Below are 13,985 nucleotides of genomic sequence, written 5' to 3'. Positions count from 1 at the left end.
TTTAGTTCTTGCTACATTCATTCTAATTTCAGGATGACCAATATAGTACAGTTCAGAATCTTATATAGAAGAAGGCTATCAAGATCGAAGGCCTGTAAGTATTTAATCTGATTTATTTTTGTAGGTGAAAATCCTTTGGCAGATGACCAAAGTAACCATGATATTAACTCAGTTGCTGGAGTCCTGAAGCTCTATTTCCGAGGGCTGGAGAATCCTATTTTTCCTAAGGAAAGATTTAATGATCTTATTTCTGGTGTCAGTAAGTTAAATTTGTTTCTTTCATATGTTTTGAATGGTCATTTTAATAAATGAAATTTTATTATTTGCCCAGACATATCTATTCCATAACAGCTTTATATAGGACAGCTTACTGCTATCATAGTTATTTACGTACATCCATTTTAACAAGTGTGTTTTTGAATTCACATTCTCCCTTCAATAAGAACAAGATATACTGTATGTTTTATATACATAGCACTCAGACTGTCTCCCTTGTATAGATATTTAAGCTAGCTTATTAGATGACCATCCCCCTCCCAAATACCATTGGTTTGATTAATGTACTACATTTTGTTAAGGACAGAACTTAAGCATATTTTTCTCCTTTCTGATATAGACAAAGATCCTAATTGGATAAATTAACCATCCACAAGCCTTTGGAACTTGTTCATATAATTAATGTCAACAGGAAATCTTAGAATAAATTAATATGCCCCCTTTGCACTCTCATTTAGTCCCTACAATATTTTTCCAATCTGATATTCTCCAAATGTGTTGCAGTACAATTCCCATAGTTGCCAAATGCCATATAAACCAATACATCTTCAGTTGTGGCCCAACATATCAGCAGTGGAAGGTTCTTCTATACTTTCAGTAGCCAACCATAACTAATTGTTCTATTTGATGTTACAGGAACAGAAAATCTCTACGAGAGAGCTCTTCACATACGTAAACTTTTGCTGACATTGCCCAGATCGATCATTATCTTACTAAGATATCTTTTTGCCTTCCTCAATCAGTAAGTAGCTTTAACTTCCTGTAAAAATATTTCAGATATTTGAAGGAAGATGTGTGTGTGAGAGAGAGAATGTGGTGGTGAGGAAACCGGAGAGAGAGTGGGAGGAAGAGAAAGAATTTGATTTTACCAAAGACTGTGCTATTTTAATTGGCAGAAGAGGAATGATTTTCATGCAAATTGGAATTAGCTCTTTAAATGAAATCATAGAAATAGTATGGAAAGCTTGAAAATAGAAGTAATGGTAATACTTGAACATTGGAACATTGTGTTTGTTGATTTTTTTTCAAAGAAAGCTTCAATTTCTTTACATGTACCTTAGCATGGGATAACAATGTTTGAAGTTCTCATTTCTATCCTCCCAGAATATATTGCACACTGAACATTAATATCACTCTTGAAAATACAAAGTTGTATTCATGTGAAATGTATAGAAATTTCAAGAACTTGTTTGTTTTTTTCAATCTCATTTATAAATGCAGATTCAGTATATAATTTAAACAAGATTTCTTGTCATTTACTGGGAACATTTGGAATTTTGAGTGGATGTTACAGGAACTTACCATAATGGTGTGGTGGATAAGAATTTTATGTATTGTTCCCATCATTCTGTCTAGCTCAATGTTTCTGAATCTAAGCAACATTTTGAATTCTGTGGGAGTTGATACACACATCTTAAAGCTGACAAAGTCAAAGATGACGACAGCTTTAATTCTCACGAGTGTGGACTCTTTTTCAAGGCAATGCCTGACAGGAGTCTCGTTATGAGGGGTGAAAAATGTAAGAATGGAAAACTTTCTAAAGAATGTTTCATAATTCTGCTATGCTCTAGCTCACAGGTCGGCAACCTGTGGCTCTGGAGCCGCAGGCGGCTCTTTGAGCCATCCCCTGCGGCTCCGGAGCCTCCTGCCATTTGCAGAGCTCTCTTTCTCTCTCTCATGCAGACTTGCCCCCTTGCAGGTTTCCTGATTGGCCTTGTGCCTGGGTGCCCCACTCCCTGGGAGAAGGGCAGCCAGGAAGTCCCTTTCCTGGGCTGGCCCTGTCCGAGGCGCACGTTGCTGGGGAGCCACATGGGGAAACCCCAGGATCCCCGCACTCCCTGGGCAGCCCATTGGAGCCTCCACTGAGTGGGCCAGCCCTCCCACAAGCCGCAATCCTGAGGGAGAGCAGGCCCTGCAATGCCCAGCTGGCGCGACCATTGGACAAGCAGCACCGGAGATGGATGGTCAGTGGTGTGGGAAGGAGGGGGCCCCGAGTCTACGGAGCACCGCCGCAAAACAGCTGCAGGGCAGGTGGTGTGACCCCCCCGAGGTTACCTGTACAAGGCGGCAGTCCCAGCTGGGGCATCACTCCTTGGGTTGTCCCCAGGACACTCCCTGAGCAGCCGAGATGGCCACGCGTCTCCCTGAGCCGGGCCGGACGACAGTCCCAGCTGGGCCAGCGGCCGGCAGGGGCATCGCTCCCTGGGCCATTCCCAGGCAGCCGAACCAGCCACGCATCTCCCTGGGCCGGGCTGGACGGCAGTCCCGGCTGGGCCGGCGGCCGGTGGGGGCATTGCTCCCAGGGCCGTCCCTGGGCCACTCCCTGGGCAGCCAAACCGGCCTGTGTTTCCCTGGGCCAAGCCGGGCGGCAGTCCCAGCTGGGGTGGCAGCTGGTGGGGGCATCGCTCCCCAAGGCATCCCTGGGCAGCTGAGCCAGCCACATATCTTGCTGGGCTGGGCGGCTGGGGCGGTGGCTGGCGGGGGCAGTGGCCAGCAGGGGCATCGCTCCCTGTTCCTTTCCCGGGCTGCTCCAGTCGAGCCGGCCACGGGTCTCCCTAGGCCTGGCCGGGCGGCAGTACCGGCTGGGCCAGCGGGGGCATCGCTCCCCATGGCGTCCCTGGGCAGCCAAGCCAGCCATGAGTCTCCCTGGTCTGGGTGGTAGTCCTGGCTCGGGCAGCGGCTGATGGGGCCATCGCTCCCTGGGTCGTTCCCGGGCTGCTCCATGGCAGCCGAGCCCGCCATGCATCTCCCCGGGCCAGGCGGCAGTCCCAGCTGGGCCGGTGGGGACATCACTTCCCAGGGCATCCCTGGGCAGCCGAGCCAGCCATGAGTCTCCCCAAGCTGGGCCGGGTGGTAGTCCTGGCTGGGGCAGTGGCCAGCGGGGGCATCGCTCCCTGGGCCGTTTCCTAGCTGCTTCCTGGCAGCTAAGACGGCCACATGTCTTCCAGAGTCCCAGCTTCCTCCGTGAGTCAGGCACCCGGGACTCCACGGAGCCACCCCTAATTGCGCCCCTGATACAGCTGGCAAACTGAGAAAGAGCCTGTGGCCATCCAAATTTTAGAAATATACATACATACATACATACATACATAAATATATAAATTCTGCACAAACAGAAAAAAATCCACCATCCTAAGAAACCCCAAAGACAAAATTGAGTTAGAAAATCAAGGAGTATATGAAATCCCATGCACCGCTTGTCCCACCACATACATCGGACAAACCAACAGAAGAATAAGTGCACGCATTGAAGAACACAAGAACTCAGTCAAAAAAGAGGAACCAACTTCTTCCCTGGTCCAACACCTTAAAGCCACAGGACATGAAATTGACTTTAAAAAGACCAGAACTATCGCCAAAACTGAACATTTTAATAACAGAATAATCAGAGAAGCCATCGAGATAGAAAAACGCCCACACATCATGAATAAATGAGATGATACCTCCCGCCTACTAGCCATTTGGAAACCCGCCTTTATTGACAAACGAGTCCCTAACACAAAGAATGACACCAGACCCACACTCAATGAAAACCACACAGGACGTCACCACTCTGGACATCATCAGGGTTAAAAGGCAAACGCTGAGAGAAAACCTATATATGATCGTTAAATGCCTGTTTCCGGCTCCTGGAGCGCGTCACTGGCCCCGGCTGATCGAATTGCGCTCTAAATGCACCCCTTTCGTCAATGCGCGTTCCTTTCTCGCACTCCATTACGCACCGTTCCATTGTTAACCCCAGGTTGGGTGGGGTTGGAATCCCCCCTCCTCCTTTGTGTGCAATTCCTCCATCACTTCGCATATCCCTCATTCTATAGGGTGGGGGTGGGTGTATTCAAGTCTCTACCAATACCTCCGCACGCCCCAATCCCATTTTGATCTGCCCTACTTATCCTTCAGGACTGCAATGCGAGTCTCTCACCCCACCCCGTGCTATTCTCCCTCTTGTCCTCATTCCCGTGCATCATCCTGATTGGCCTGTTGTTTGATCCAGCATCTCGTTCCCTGCATACACCTAAAAATTCTTCACTGCCATTCCATTGATAGTACTTTGCCATTCAATCTGGTGTTGGTGAGCACTGTTCTCGTTTGACCCTAATCCCCCATGTTTACTCTTTACGGAGTTCCTCTGTCGTAGCCGCAGTTGTTCTTCCACCACATGTCCCCGTGTCAAATATACCGGAGGGGGGTGTCTCCTTTCGTTCGCTCGTAACCGAGTTACCATTATGTGTCTGACAGCGTTATTTGTAGACGGCTCATCTTTGTCACCATCTTCAGATCTCATTACGTCCCGTCTGTCCCCCGGTCCCCCGGATCCCACCTCATTATTCTGGATGTTATCTTTCCATTCTAGGGGGAGTCTGTCTTTACGGCATCGTAGGGAAGCTTGCGGCAGTTGCCCGCTGGAGCTGATCTGCTGTTGACCGAGCACCAGATGGATACTCGGGGCATGCGGGATGCCGATTGGAGCTCCATTGGCGCAGTTGAGCAGGGCATCCGAAATGGCATCCTTCTCTCTACCGTACGATTTACAACCCGGTTCCCTCCGATGGCTGGGGCGATGATCTGTGCTCCATGTCCTTAGTGCCTAGTGGGCTGAGCACAGGTCCACATGCCAGTTAATCGAATCTTTTCCTGAGAACCAGGCTTCCTTTAGCAAACGGCCTCCCTTTGTAGCATCGTTGGACAAAATTTGCATGTTCTCAAAGTCGAAATGGTGGTCGTATTTGGCTATATGAGCCCAGATCTGCGAATGTTGTTCGCCTCTCCTAATTGCCAACTTATGCTCATGCAGGCAGGTTTTTAGTCTTTTCGACGTTTTGCCTACATAATTGCTTTGGCAATCCATGCAATCGATCCTATAGACTACCGCCAATCTCTCAGCAGTGGGAAGTTGGTCTTTAGGGCGCATAAACTTTGATCGTAGAGTCTGATCGGGCTTGTGATTATATTATATTATAAGGGGCTAGCAGTCTAGGCGTAGCCTCGTAAACATTGCTGATATACAGTAGGGAGACACGTATGGTTTGCACCACGGGTTCCTCCTTCTGCTGTCTACTTCGGGGTTCAGATACCATTTTACCATGCCGTTTTATGAATCTCGGAGGATATCCATTCCATCGGCATGCGCGGAACAGGTGTTTCCTTTCTTCCGCCTGCTGCAGTGCGAATGTACCCGCTTAAACAGCGTCCTGATGCAGCTAACTTTGTGGGAGACTGGTTGATTGCTGTAATAGTGGAGGATTCGATCCATGTGGGTGGGCTTCCGATAGACCTTCGTATTCATAGATCCATCTGAAGAACGTTGGAGCAAAACTTCTAAGAAGGCTATCGAGCCCCAGTTCTCCTCCTCCACCATAAACTTAATATCCGAACATATTGAATTTAATACTTCCATAAAGTTAGCTTGATAGCATCGTTTAATGATGACAAATGTGTCGTCCACATACCGAGCCCAAAACTTGGGCCGGTGGTGGGTCATAGCCTCACGTTCCAATTGTTCCAATCCCCCTAGCATGGAAGGATAACATCCAGAATAATGAGGTGGGATCCGGGGGACCGGGGGGCAGACGGGATGTAATGAGATCTGAAGATGGTGACAAAGATGAGCCGTCTACAAGTAACGCTGTTAGACACATAATGGTAACTCGGTTACGAGCGAACGAAGGGAGACCCCCCCTCTGGTACATTTGACACGGGGACATGTGATGGAAGAACAACTGCGGTTACGACAGAGGAACTCCGTAAAGAGTAAACATGGGGGATTAGGGTCGAACGAGAATGGTGCTCACCAACACCAGACCAAATGGCAAAGTGCTATCAATGGAACAGCGGTGAAGAATGTTTTAGGTGAATGCAGGGAACGAGATGCTGGATCAAACAACAGGCCAATCAGGATGATGCACGGGAATGAGGACAAGAGAGAGAATAGCACGGGGTGGGGTGAGAGACTCGCATTGCAGTCCCGAAGGATAAGTAGGGCAGATCAAAACGGGATTGGGGCGTGCGGGGGTATTGGTAGAGACTTGAATACATCCTCCACCCACCCTATAGAATGAGGGATATGGAGCCACAGACTAGTCCTCCGTATGGAATAAGAACTATTATGGGAAAGAAGGAGTTTCATGCTGTTAAGGGTGCAGCAAGGGGGCTGTTAGGAAGATCAAGTGTGAAGGGAAGTCAGATAATGCGAGTGTTTGCAGGATGTCTGCAACAGAACCTCGGAGCAAAGAGCAAGAACATGACAGTGATGGACGCCGAAAGGGTGTAGGGGAGAGGAAATCCAGCTGTACAGAAAGTTCCAAGGGAGTGAAAGAGTGGGGGAAGCAGCTTAATGATGATGATTACATACTGGATTGAGGAAAGATCAAATGCCCTCTTGAATTACAGAGGCGGAGAGGTGGGAAAATGAAAGCTAGTGCGCATGTGGATGGGGGGAATGAAGACAAATTGGATGATTGTCTAATGATTGATACAGGTACAACGATTGGCTGGTTAGGACCTGTTACACAATCCAGGAGCCGGGCGCAGGTGCAGGCTTGATTATAAATGTCTCTCCCATTGATTCTTTTGAACCCTGATGATGTTGGTAGGAGCCAACGAAAGCTAGGTCTGCTTTTTAAAAAAACTTTTAAATGTTTTATATTTAAACTTTTAGCGTTTTATAAAACTTTTAATGTTTTACTTCTTCCTGGTGCTCACGTTTTATTTCTCAAAGGTTTTCGCGGGTATTTGTATGTAGGTCTTTGGTTGTTCGGGTTTTCTCCCACGTAAAATTGGAAGTGGCTCTGACAGGGGCGGCGGGTGTTGCTCCTACTGCTGCTCTGAGCCCCTTGACCAGCCAACACACAGGGAAGTAGGAGGCGGCAGTGGTATCCCTGCATCACCAAGCCCGGCCGGCAGCAGATCTGGAAGTAAAACTATGCCGCCCATACTCGTGCTAGTAGAGGCAGCGATATAACCATATAAATCTGGTTAATAAATAAATAAGATAAACATACGGGATGAGAAAAAACAGAACTGAGATATAGAAATATCTTCCTGTGCAACAAATGGAGTGCACTTTAGATACTTAGGCGAAAAGGGAGGTAGCTAGAAGAAAAGCAAAAGAAATGATTTACCAGACAGGCAGATGGAGTTTTCTTTTAATGTAGTGTAAAAATAAGATTCTATTTGTCTTTTAATGTGGTAAGAAAGAAAACACCATATTGTGGCTATGAAAGATGTTGGGACAAAGAATTCAGAAAAAATTGAGAATGGTTCAAATGCAAAAGGAAATTATCTGAACACAGACAGATTAAAGGCCTTTACATAGATTTGATAAAAAATGGTAATGATTTTTTTAAAAAATAGCAAATTAAATGTTGTGAGTCATTTTGGATAAGGAAAAATGTAAGAGGTTCACTTTTTTAACTGAAAGCATTGTCCATTAAGATCAAGAACCAATTATCTTTCCTTCAGGTTAGAGAATAGCTCTTTCTTTTCCATATCCTTCAGATACAGAAATATTGTTGAGATTACCTATAATTCAAGTCTTTTTGGGGTGCAGGGAGTGCTAATTTTGAATTACCTGAAAATTATTGATCTGCTTTAGATATATTGTCTAGATATAATATTATTTGCCATACATTCATCATTATGTGCAATGGATATAGAAGTCTACACATCCCTGTTTATATGCCAGATTTTTGAGATGTAAAAAAATCAGACTAAGATCAATCACTTTAATATAACATAAATTGTACAATTTAATTGAAAAATAAACTGGAATTTTTAGGGGGAAAAATAGCTACCAGATCATCCAATAACATGCTTACAAAATACTTATTTTCTTTTATTCTTTTTTTAAACAGCCTTTCTCAGTATAGTGATGAAAATATGATGGATCCTTATAACCTGGCCATTTGTTTTGGCCCAACATTGATGCCCATTCCAGATATACAAGAACAAGTGTCGTGCCAGGCTCATGTTAATGAAATCATCAAAACCATTATCATTCACCAGGAGATCATTTTCCCAGATAGCAAGGAACTAGATGGCCCAGTATATGAAAAATGTATGGCAGGTGATGACTACTGGTAAGTCCTTCAGTCTTTTACCCAAACAAATTTGTCACATTATTCTGTTAGCAGCTTTGAGTTTGTAATCTTGCTCCCATCTACCACCCCAAAAAAAAAAAAAACCCACCCTGATTTGCCTTCCAATCTAGGTAAATTATATGTAGGAATTTGTCAATAGTGCAACCAGTTCTTTATAATATGATGTAAGAGCTGAAGTTGGAGGAGCAGGAGTCACTCACGACAGAGAAAAAAGCATTTTGTAAACAAGGATAGATGACAGAAACATTCAAGGCTTGAAAACATGCAACAGCTGTACAGCCAGTGGCTCAGTGGCAGCAGCAGTGAGAGGCCTAGAATTCAAATCCTGGAACTAACATATATAAACAGCTGGATTCTGGAGTGGTGTAAGAGAACTTATTCATCTGTATGGTTTCCTAACTCTCTGCAGTAATTCTGTTTTTCTAACCTTTTTTTGCTGGCATGGGAGAGAAAGTTTAATCACTGAACCTCATATGAAGCCTTGCCACATAGTCTTTTTTATATTAGAAAAAAGGTACATGAGATATGATCATTTCTTAGACCAGAGAGATGCACATTTAGTTGAAGACCATCCATAAAATGGCTGTTATTTTTTTCAGAGCCAAATAATAGCCAAGAAGAGAAAAAAGTGGATTTAACATCACATTAGCCCAAGATTGTGTTGTGGATCAGGAGGAAATTTTAGATGGGTCTGGCTTAGTAGGCTTGGCCTAACTAACTTTAAGAAGCAGTCAGTACCTTTCTTCTTTGATATCTTGATGGTCAAATTGATTCTTTTGTCTGGTGGTTTTCCATCAATGAGTGTTTGAAATCAAGATGCAAGCTATGATTATTTAGACCAAACTAGATGTTATATACAGATATTTGAAAATACTCCATCCAGGACACTAATATAATGACCAACTTGACAATTTGGTGACTGATTCAATTGTAAAATTTATAGGGAGATGTACAGAAGATGTAATACTACATGGTAAATTAATCTTAGCCTAGATTCCTGGCTAACTTGTTTGCCTATTAGTTAAGAACTTGAATTCTCTTGAAACTCTCACTATCTTAATTACCTTGATGTGCTCCAAATTCCTAATATATTCATATTCTATCAGAGATCTGTGTGAAGCCATTTAGATTCCCTTTCCATCTTGAATCACAACTTATGCAACTCTGCCTTATTTTAAAAAGTCTCAAAAGTTTCTTTCTCTTCCTTCAGAGGGAGTTGCTGGGATTATCTCTTTATGAGTACATTATAAAGTGCATTTCTTTCCCATGAAAAAATGAGATTCTGTTTGGATTAAGGATGTGTATTCTGTACCTAGCATGGTGTGTGTATGTGTAGAGAGCTGGCAAACTGCTTAACCAATCTTATATTTGTAAAATAATACATTAATATGACCAGTTTATTGAAATTTTAAATGATAGTTCTATCCAACCATCAAATAAATTCATGTGCTCCTTTCTCTACAGTGACAGCCCTTATAGTGAACATGGTACCTTAGAAGAAGTGGATCTGGATGCTGGGGCAGAAGTACATACCAGTGATGATGGTATGCTCTTTTATGCTTTTTCCCATGACACTGTGTCTCTTTTTAATTCCATGTTTATGCCATTCACAGAGGGAAAGTTTTTTCATTGTCTACAATATTATATGATTTTTTTTGCACAATATTCTTACCTGTTTCTTTGATTTTTTTTTCTAATCAACACAGTCAGAGTGGAAATAAGTACTGCAGCAAAAATAATTTTCTACTGCCAGTATAAATGGCACAGTAGATTTAAGTATTTTCAGTTATGCATTAATACGTTCATGGACAAGATGCCAGATCCCTGGACACAATCTTCCTTATTATGATCAGCCTAAAATCAGGTCTACTTGTGCATTGGACTTAGTATGGGCTTGTCCTGTTAAACTATGAAAATAGTGACCAGTGACCAGTGGTGATCAGAGCATTCTGATTCTTTGAATTATCTGTCTGAAATTTGTAGATGAAAAGGCTGGCACTATTTTTGCCAACAGTAAGGACATAAAAAGGATGTTGTGACATAGACAAGATAGGAACCAAAAATATTGGTGGTTGCATCAGCATTGGAATAAATGTGTTAGATCAGGCCATGACCCATCTGGTCCACCATTCTATTTCTCACAGTGGTCTCCAGATGCCATTACTTGTTCACAAGCAATAGATGGAGACATAGGTCCCTCAAAACCTATACTATGTGGTACCATGCTACCTCTCATTCACAGATAACATTGATTTTTGAAAGACATATGTGTGTATATATACACACATACATGTATATACATCATACATACATCATACATATGCATGCATACATGCATGCATGCATGCATGCATGCATACATACATACATACATACATATATGTATATATATATAGGTCTTTGGTTGTTCGGGTTTTCTCCCGCGTAAAATTGGAAGTGTCTTGGCAACGTTTCGACGAAGTCACATTCGTCATCTTCAGGCTGGTGTTTTTAGCTTCTTGCTTTGAGCAGCAAAGAAGAAGCTAAAAACACCAGCCTGAAGATGACGAATGTGACTTCGTCGAAACGTTGCCAAGACACTTCCAATTTTACGCGGGAGAAAACCCGAACAACCAAAGACCTATATACAAATACCCGCGAAAACGTCAGAAAACATATATAATATATATATATATATATATATATATATATATATATATATATATATATATATATATATATATATATATATATAGTGGGCTGCCTTGCTATTTTTTGGCTTCACGTTCGTGGTCGTGCCTCATCTTCATGGTGGATGTCAGTTTGCTTCATATATGGATTGGAGGGGTTTAAAGTGGCTAATGATGCAGCTGTGGTCTGGCTTCTGGTTTGTGGTCATGCCTCATCATCGGTGTGGCTTTGGGTTTGCTTTTTACATGGATGTGTGGTGGTGACATCCTGTGTGGTTTTTGTGAGTGTGGGTCTGGTGTCATTCTTTGTGTTAGGGAGTCATTTGTCAGAATCCATCACCTCACACGTAAAAAACTCATTCCAGTTTATAGAGATCATAAAGAAACAAAACTTACAGCCCAGCGACCTATTCGTGAGCTTCAATGTCATATCCCTCTTCACCCAAGTGCCTATCAAAGAAGCTTTGACAGCTATCCAAAACAAATATAACCCCCACAAACACATCTTAGATCTGACCAATCACTGCCTATTCAACACATACTTCATCTATAACGGACAAAAATACAAACAAACAGAAGGAGCACCCATGGGATCACCTCTCTCACCTATCATTGCAAACCTCTACATCAGTGGTTCTCAACCTTTTTAATGCCGCGACCCCCAACCAGTCGTAAGTCGAGGACTACTCAACCGGTCGTAAGTCGAGGACTACTGAACTGGTGCAGCACCATTTGCAGAATGGGACTTTTGGCGGGCTCAGCAGGGCAGAGACAGCCTGGACAATTCCTATTGGCTTTTGAAAGAATAAAAGGGAGTAGCACAGCTAAGGAAAAGGGGAAAAAATGGCGGACTGCGTTGTTTGGCGACCCCCGTGAAATGGTCGTTCGACCCCAAATGGAGTCCTGACCCACAGGTTGAGAACCACTGCTCTACATGGAACACTTTGAAACCCAAGCTCTAGAAAAATTGGGTCACAAACCCAAACTCTGGCTCAGATACATAGACGACACCTTCATAATCTGGCCACATGGGAAAGAAAAACTGGACAACTTCCTCACATCTCAACAGCCTACACCCCAAAATACAGTTCACCATGGAAACAGAAGCTAATAACCAACTTCCCTTCCTGGATGTCTTAGTCTACAAGAAATCCAATGGCTCCCTAGGACACACCATCTACCAGAAGAAAACACACACAAACCGCTATCTGCACGCTCTCTCACACCACCACCTAGCACAGATCAACTCCGTAGCCAAGACACTCATCTCCAGAACAAAACGCTTAGCTGATGAACAACACCTAAAAACCGAACTACACAATGTGTATCACTCTCACCAATGTACTAACATCCAATGGATTCCAAAGAAATAATCCAAAAAGAAACCCCCACTAAAATCCAAGACAGAGAACAAGAAAACAGCAAAGCCCTCCTCCCATACATAAAAGGCACCACAGACAGAATCAGCAAGATCCTCCATAAACACAACATCAAAACATCATTCTGCACAAACAGAAAAATATCCACCATCCTAAGAAACCCCAAAGACAAAATTGAGTTAGAAAATCAAGGAGTATATGAAATCCCATGCACCGCTTGTCCCAACACATACATCGGACAAACCAACAGAAGAATAAGTGCATGCATTGAAGAACGTAAGAACTCAGTCAAAAAAGAGGAACCAACATCTTCCCTGGTCCAACACCTTAAAGCCACAGGACATGAAATTGACTTTAAAAATACCAGAACTATCGCCAAAACTAAACATTTTAATAACAGAATAATCAGAGAAGCCATCAAGATAGAAAAACACCCACACAGCGTGAACAAACGAGATGATACCTCCCGCCTACCAGCCATTTGGAAACCCGCCCTTATTGACAAATGACTCCCTAACACAAAGAATGACACCAGACCCACAGTCAAAAAAACCACACAGGATGTCACCACCACACATCCACGCAAAAAGCAAACCCAAAGCCACACCGATGATGAGGCACGACCACAAACCAGAAGCCAGACCACAGCTGCATCATTAGCCACTTTAAACCCCTCCAATCCATACATGAAGCAAACTGACACCCACCATGAAGATGAAGCACGACCATGAACGCGAAGCCAAAAAATAGCAAGGCAGCCCACCATCTTAACCCCCCTGCAACTCAGACTAACCTAAGCACAACAAAACCCCCACCCAAACAGAATACTCCCCCAGCCAATCAGAGCACAGCCAACACCCCAGCCAATCAGAGCACAGCCAAGCCCCTAACCAATCAGAACACACCCCCACCCAATCAGAACACAGCCAAGCTCCCACCCAATCAGTTCATACCCCCACTGGCAGTTAAAAGGAAAAAACAGCTAAGACCACACATTGCTCCTCGAAGCACAAAGCTGAAAACACCAGCCTGAAGATGACGAATGGGACTTCGTCGAAACGTCGCCAAGACACTTCCAATTTTACGCGGGAAAAAACCCGAATAACCAAAGACCTACATATATGTGTGTGTGTGTGTGTGTGTGTATGTATGTATACTTTTATAAATTTTTTTCCATCATTTCCCTTTTCAGTGATCTTTAGCTTTTTCTCAGCTACCACAGAATGAGTTGACATTTTTAGTAGATCACCCTGTTTACTGGTTAGTTAGAGATTGTTCAGACCCAATTGAAGTTAGGATTTTTCCCCCTTCCATCTGCATCACTACATGCCTACTTAAGTCACATTTGTCCTTTGTTTGACATTTACCTATTTTATAGAGATCTTTCTGGAGCGCTATACAATCCCCTTTTGATTTTATCACAGTAATCATGCTTTGTCATTTCATTGCTCACTTTTAAGTGAATGTTTTAAGTTTTAAAAACACTGATTCCCACCCCGATTTAATTTATTTTCTCCATTGAGATAATTGCCCATTTATTCCTATTCTACAGTACTTCAAGA

At 43.4% G+C, this 13,985-nt stretch overlaps 1 protein-coding gene across 7 annotated transcripts in view; it reads left to right on the top strand.

Moving 5' to 3' along the window:
- Positions 1–13,985, top strand: part of SRGAP1 (SLIT-ROBO Rho GTPase activating protein 1) — a 219,668-nt gene that overhangs the window by 185,443 nt on the left and 20,240 nt on the right. For all 7 annotated transcript variants that reach the window (XM_039342206.1, XM_039342208.1, XM_039342212.1 and 4 more), the window contains 4 exons: positions 125–259; positions 913–1,018; positions 8,130–8,354; positions 9,840–9,919. In XM_039342206.1, coding sequence (XP_039198140.1) covers positions 125–259; positions 913–1,018; positions 8,130–8,354; positions 9,840–9,919 — 546 coding nt within the window. The remainder of the gene's footprint in view (positions 1–124; positions 260–912; positions 1,019–8,129; positions 8,355–9,839; positions 9,920–13,985) is intronic.

This window comes from Crotalus tigris, unplaced genomic scaffold, assembly GCF_016545835.1.
Source record: "Crotalus tigris isolate CLP2741 ecotype Arizona unplaced genomic scaffold, ASM1654583v1 scf7180000017775.1145084777:2100578, whole genome shotgun sequence".
Classification (NCBI taxonomy): Eukaryota; Metazoa; Chordata; class Lepidosauria; order Squamata; family Viperidae; genus Crotalus; species Crotalus tigris.
Note: the sequence above shows the minus strand (reverse complement) of the source record. Positions and strands in the feature narration are given on the sequence as shown.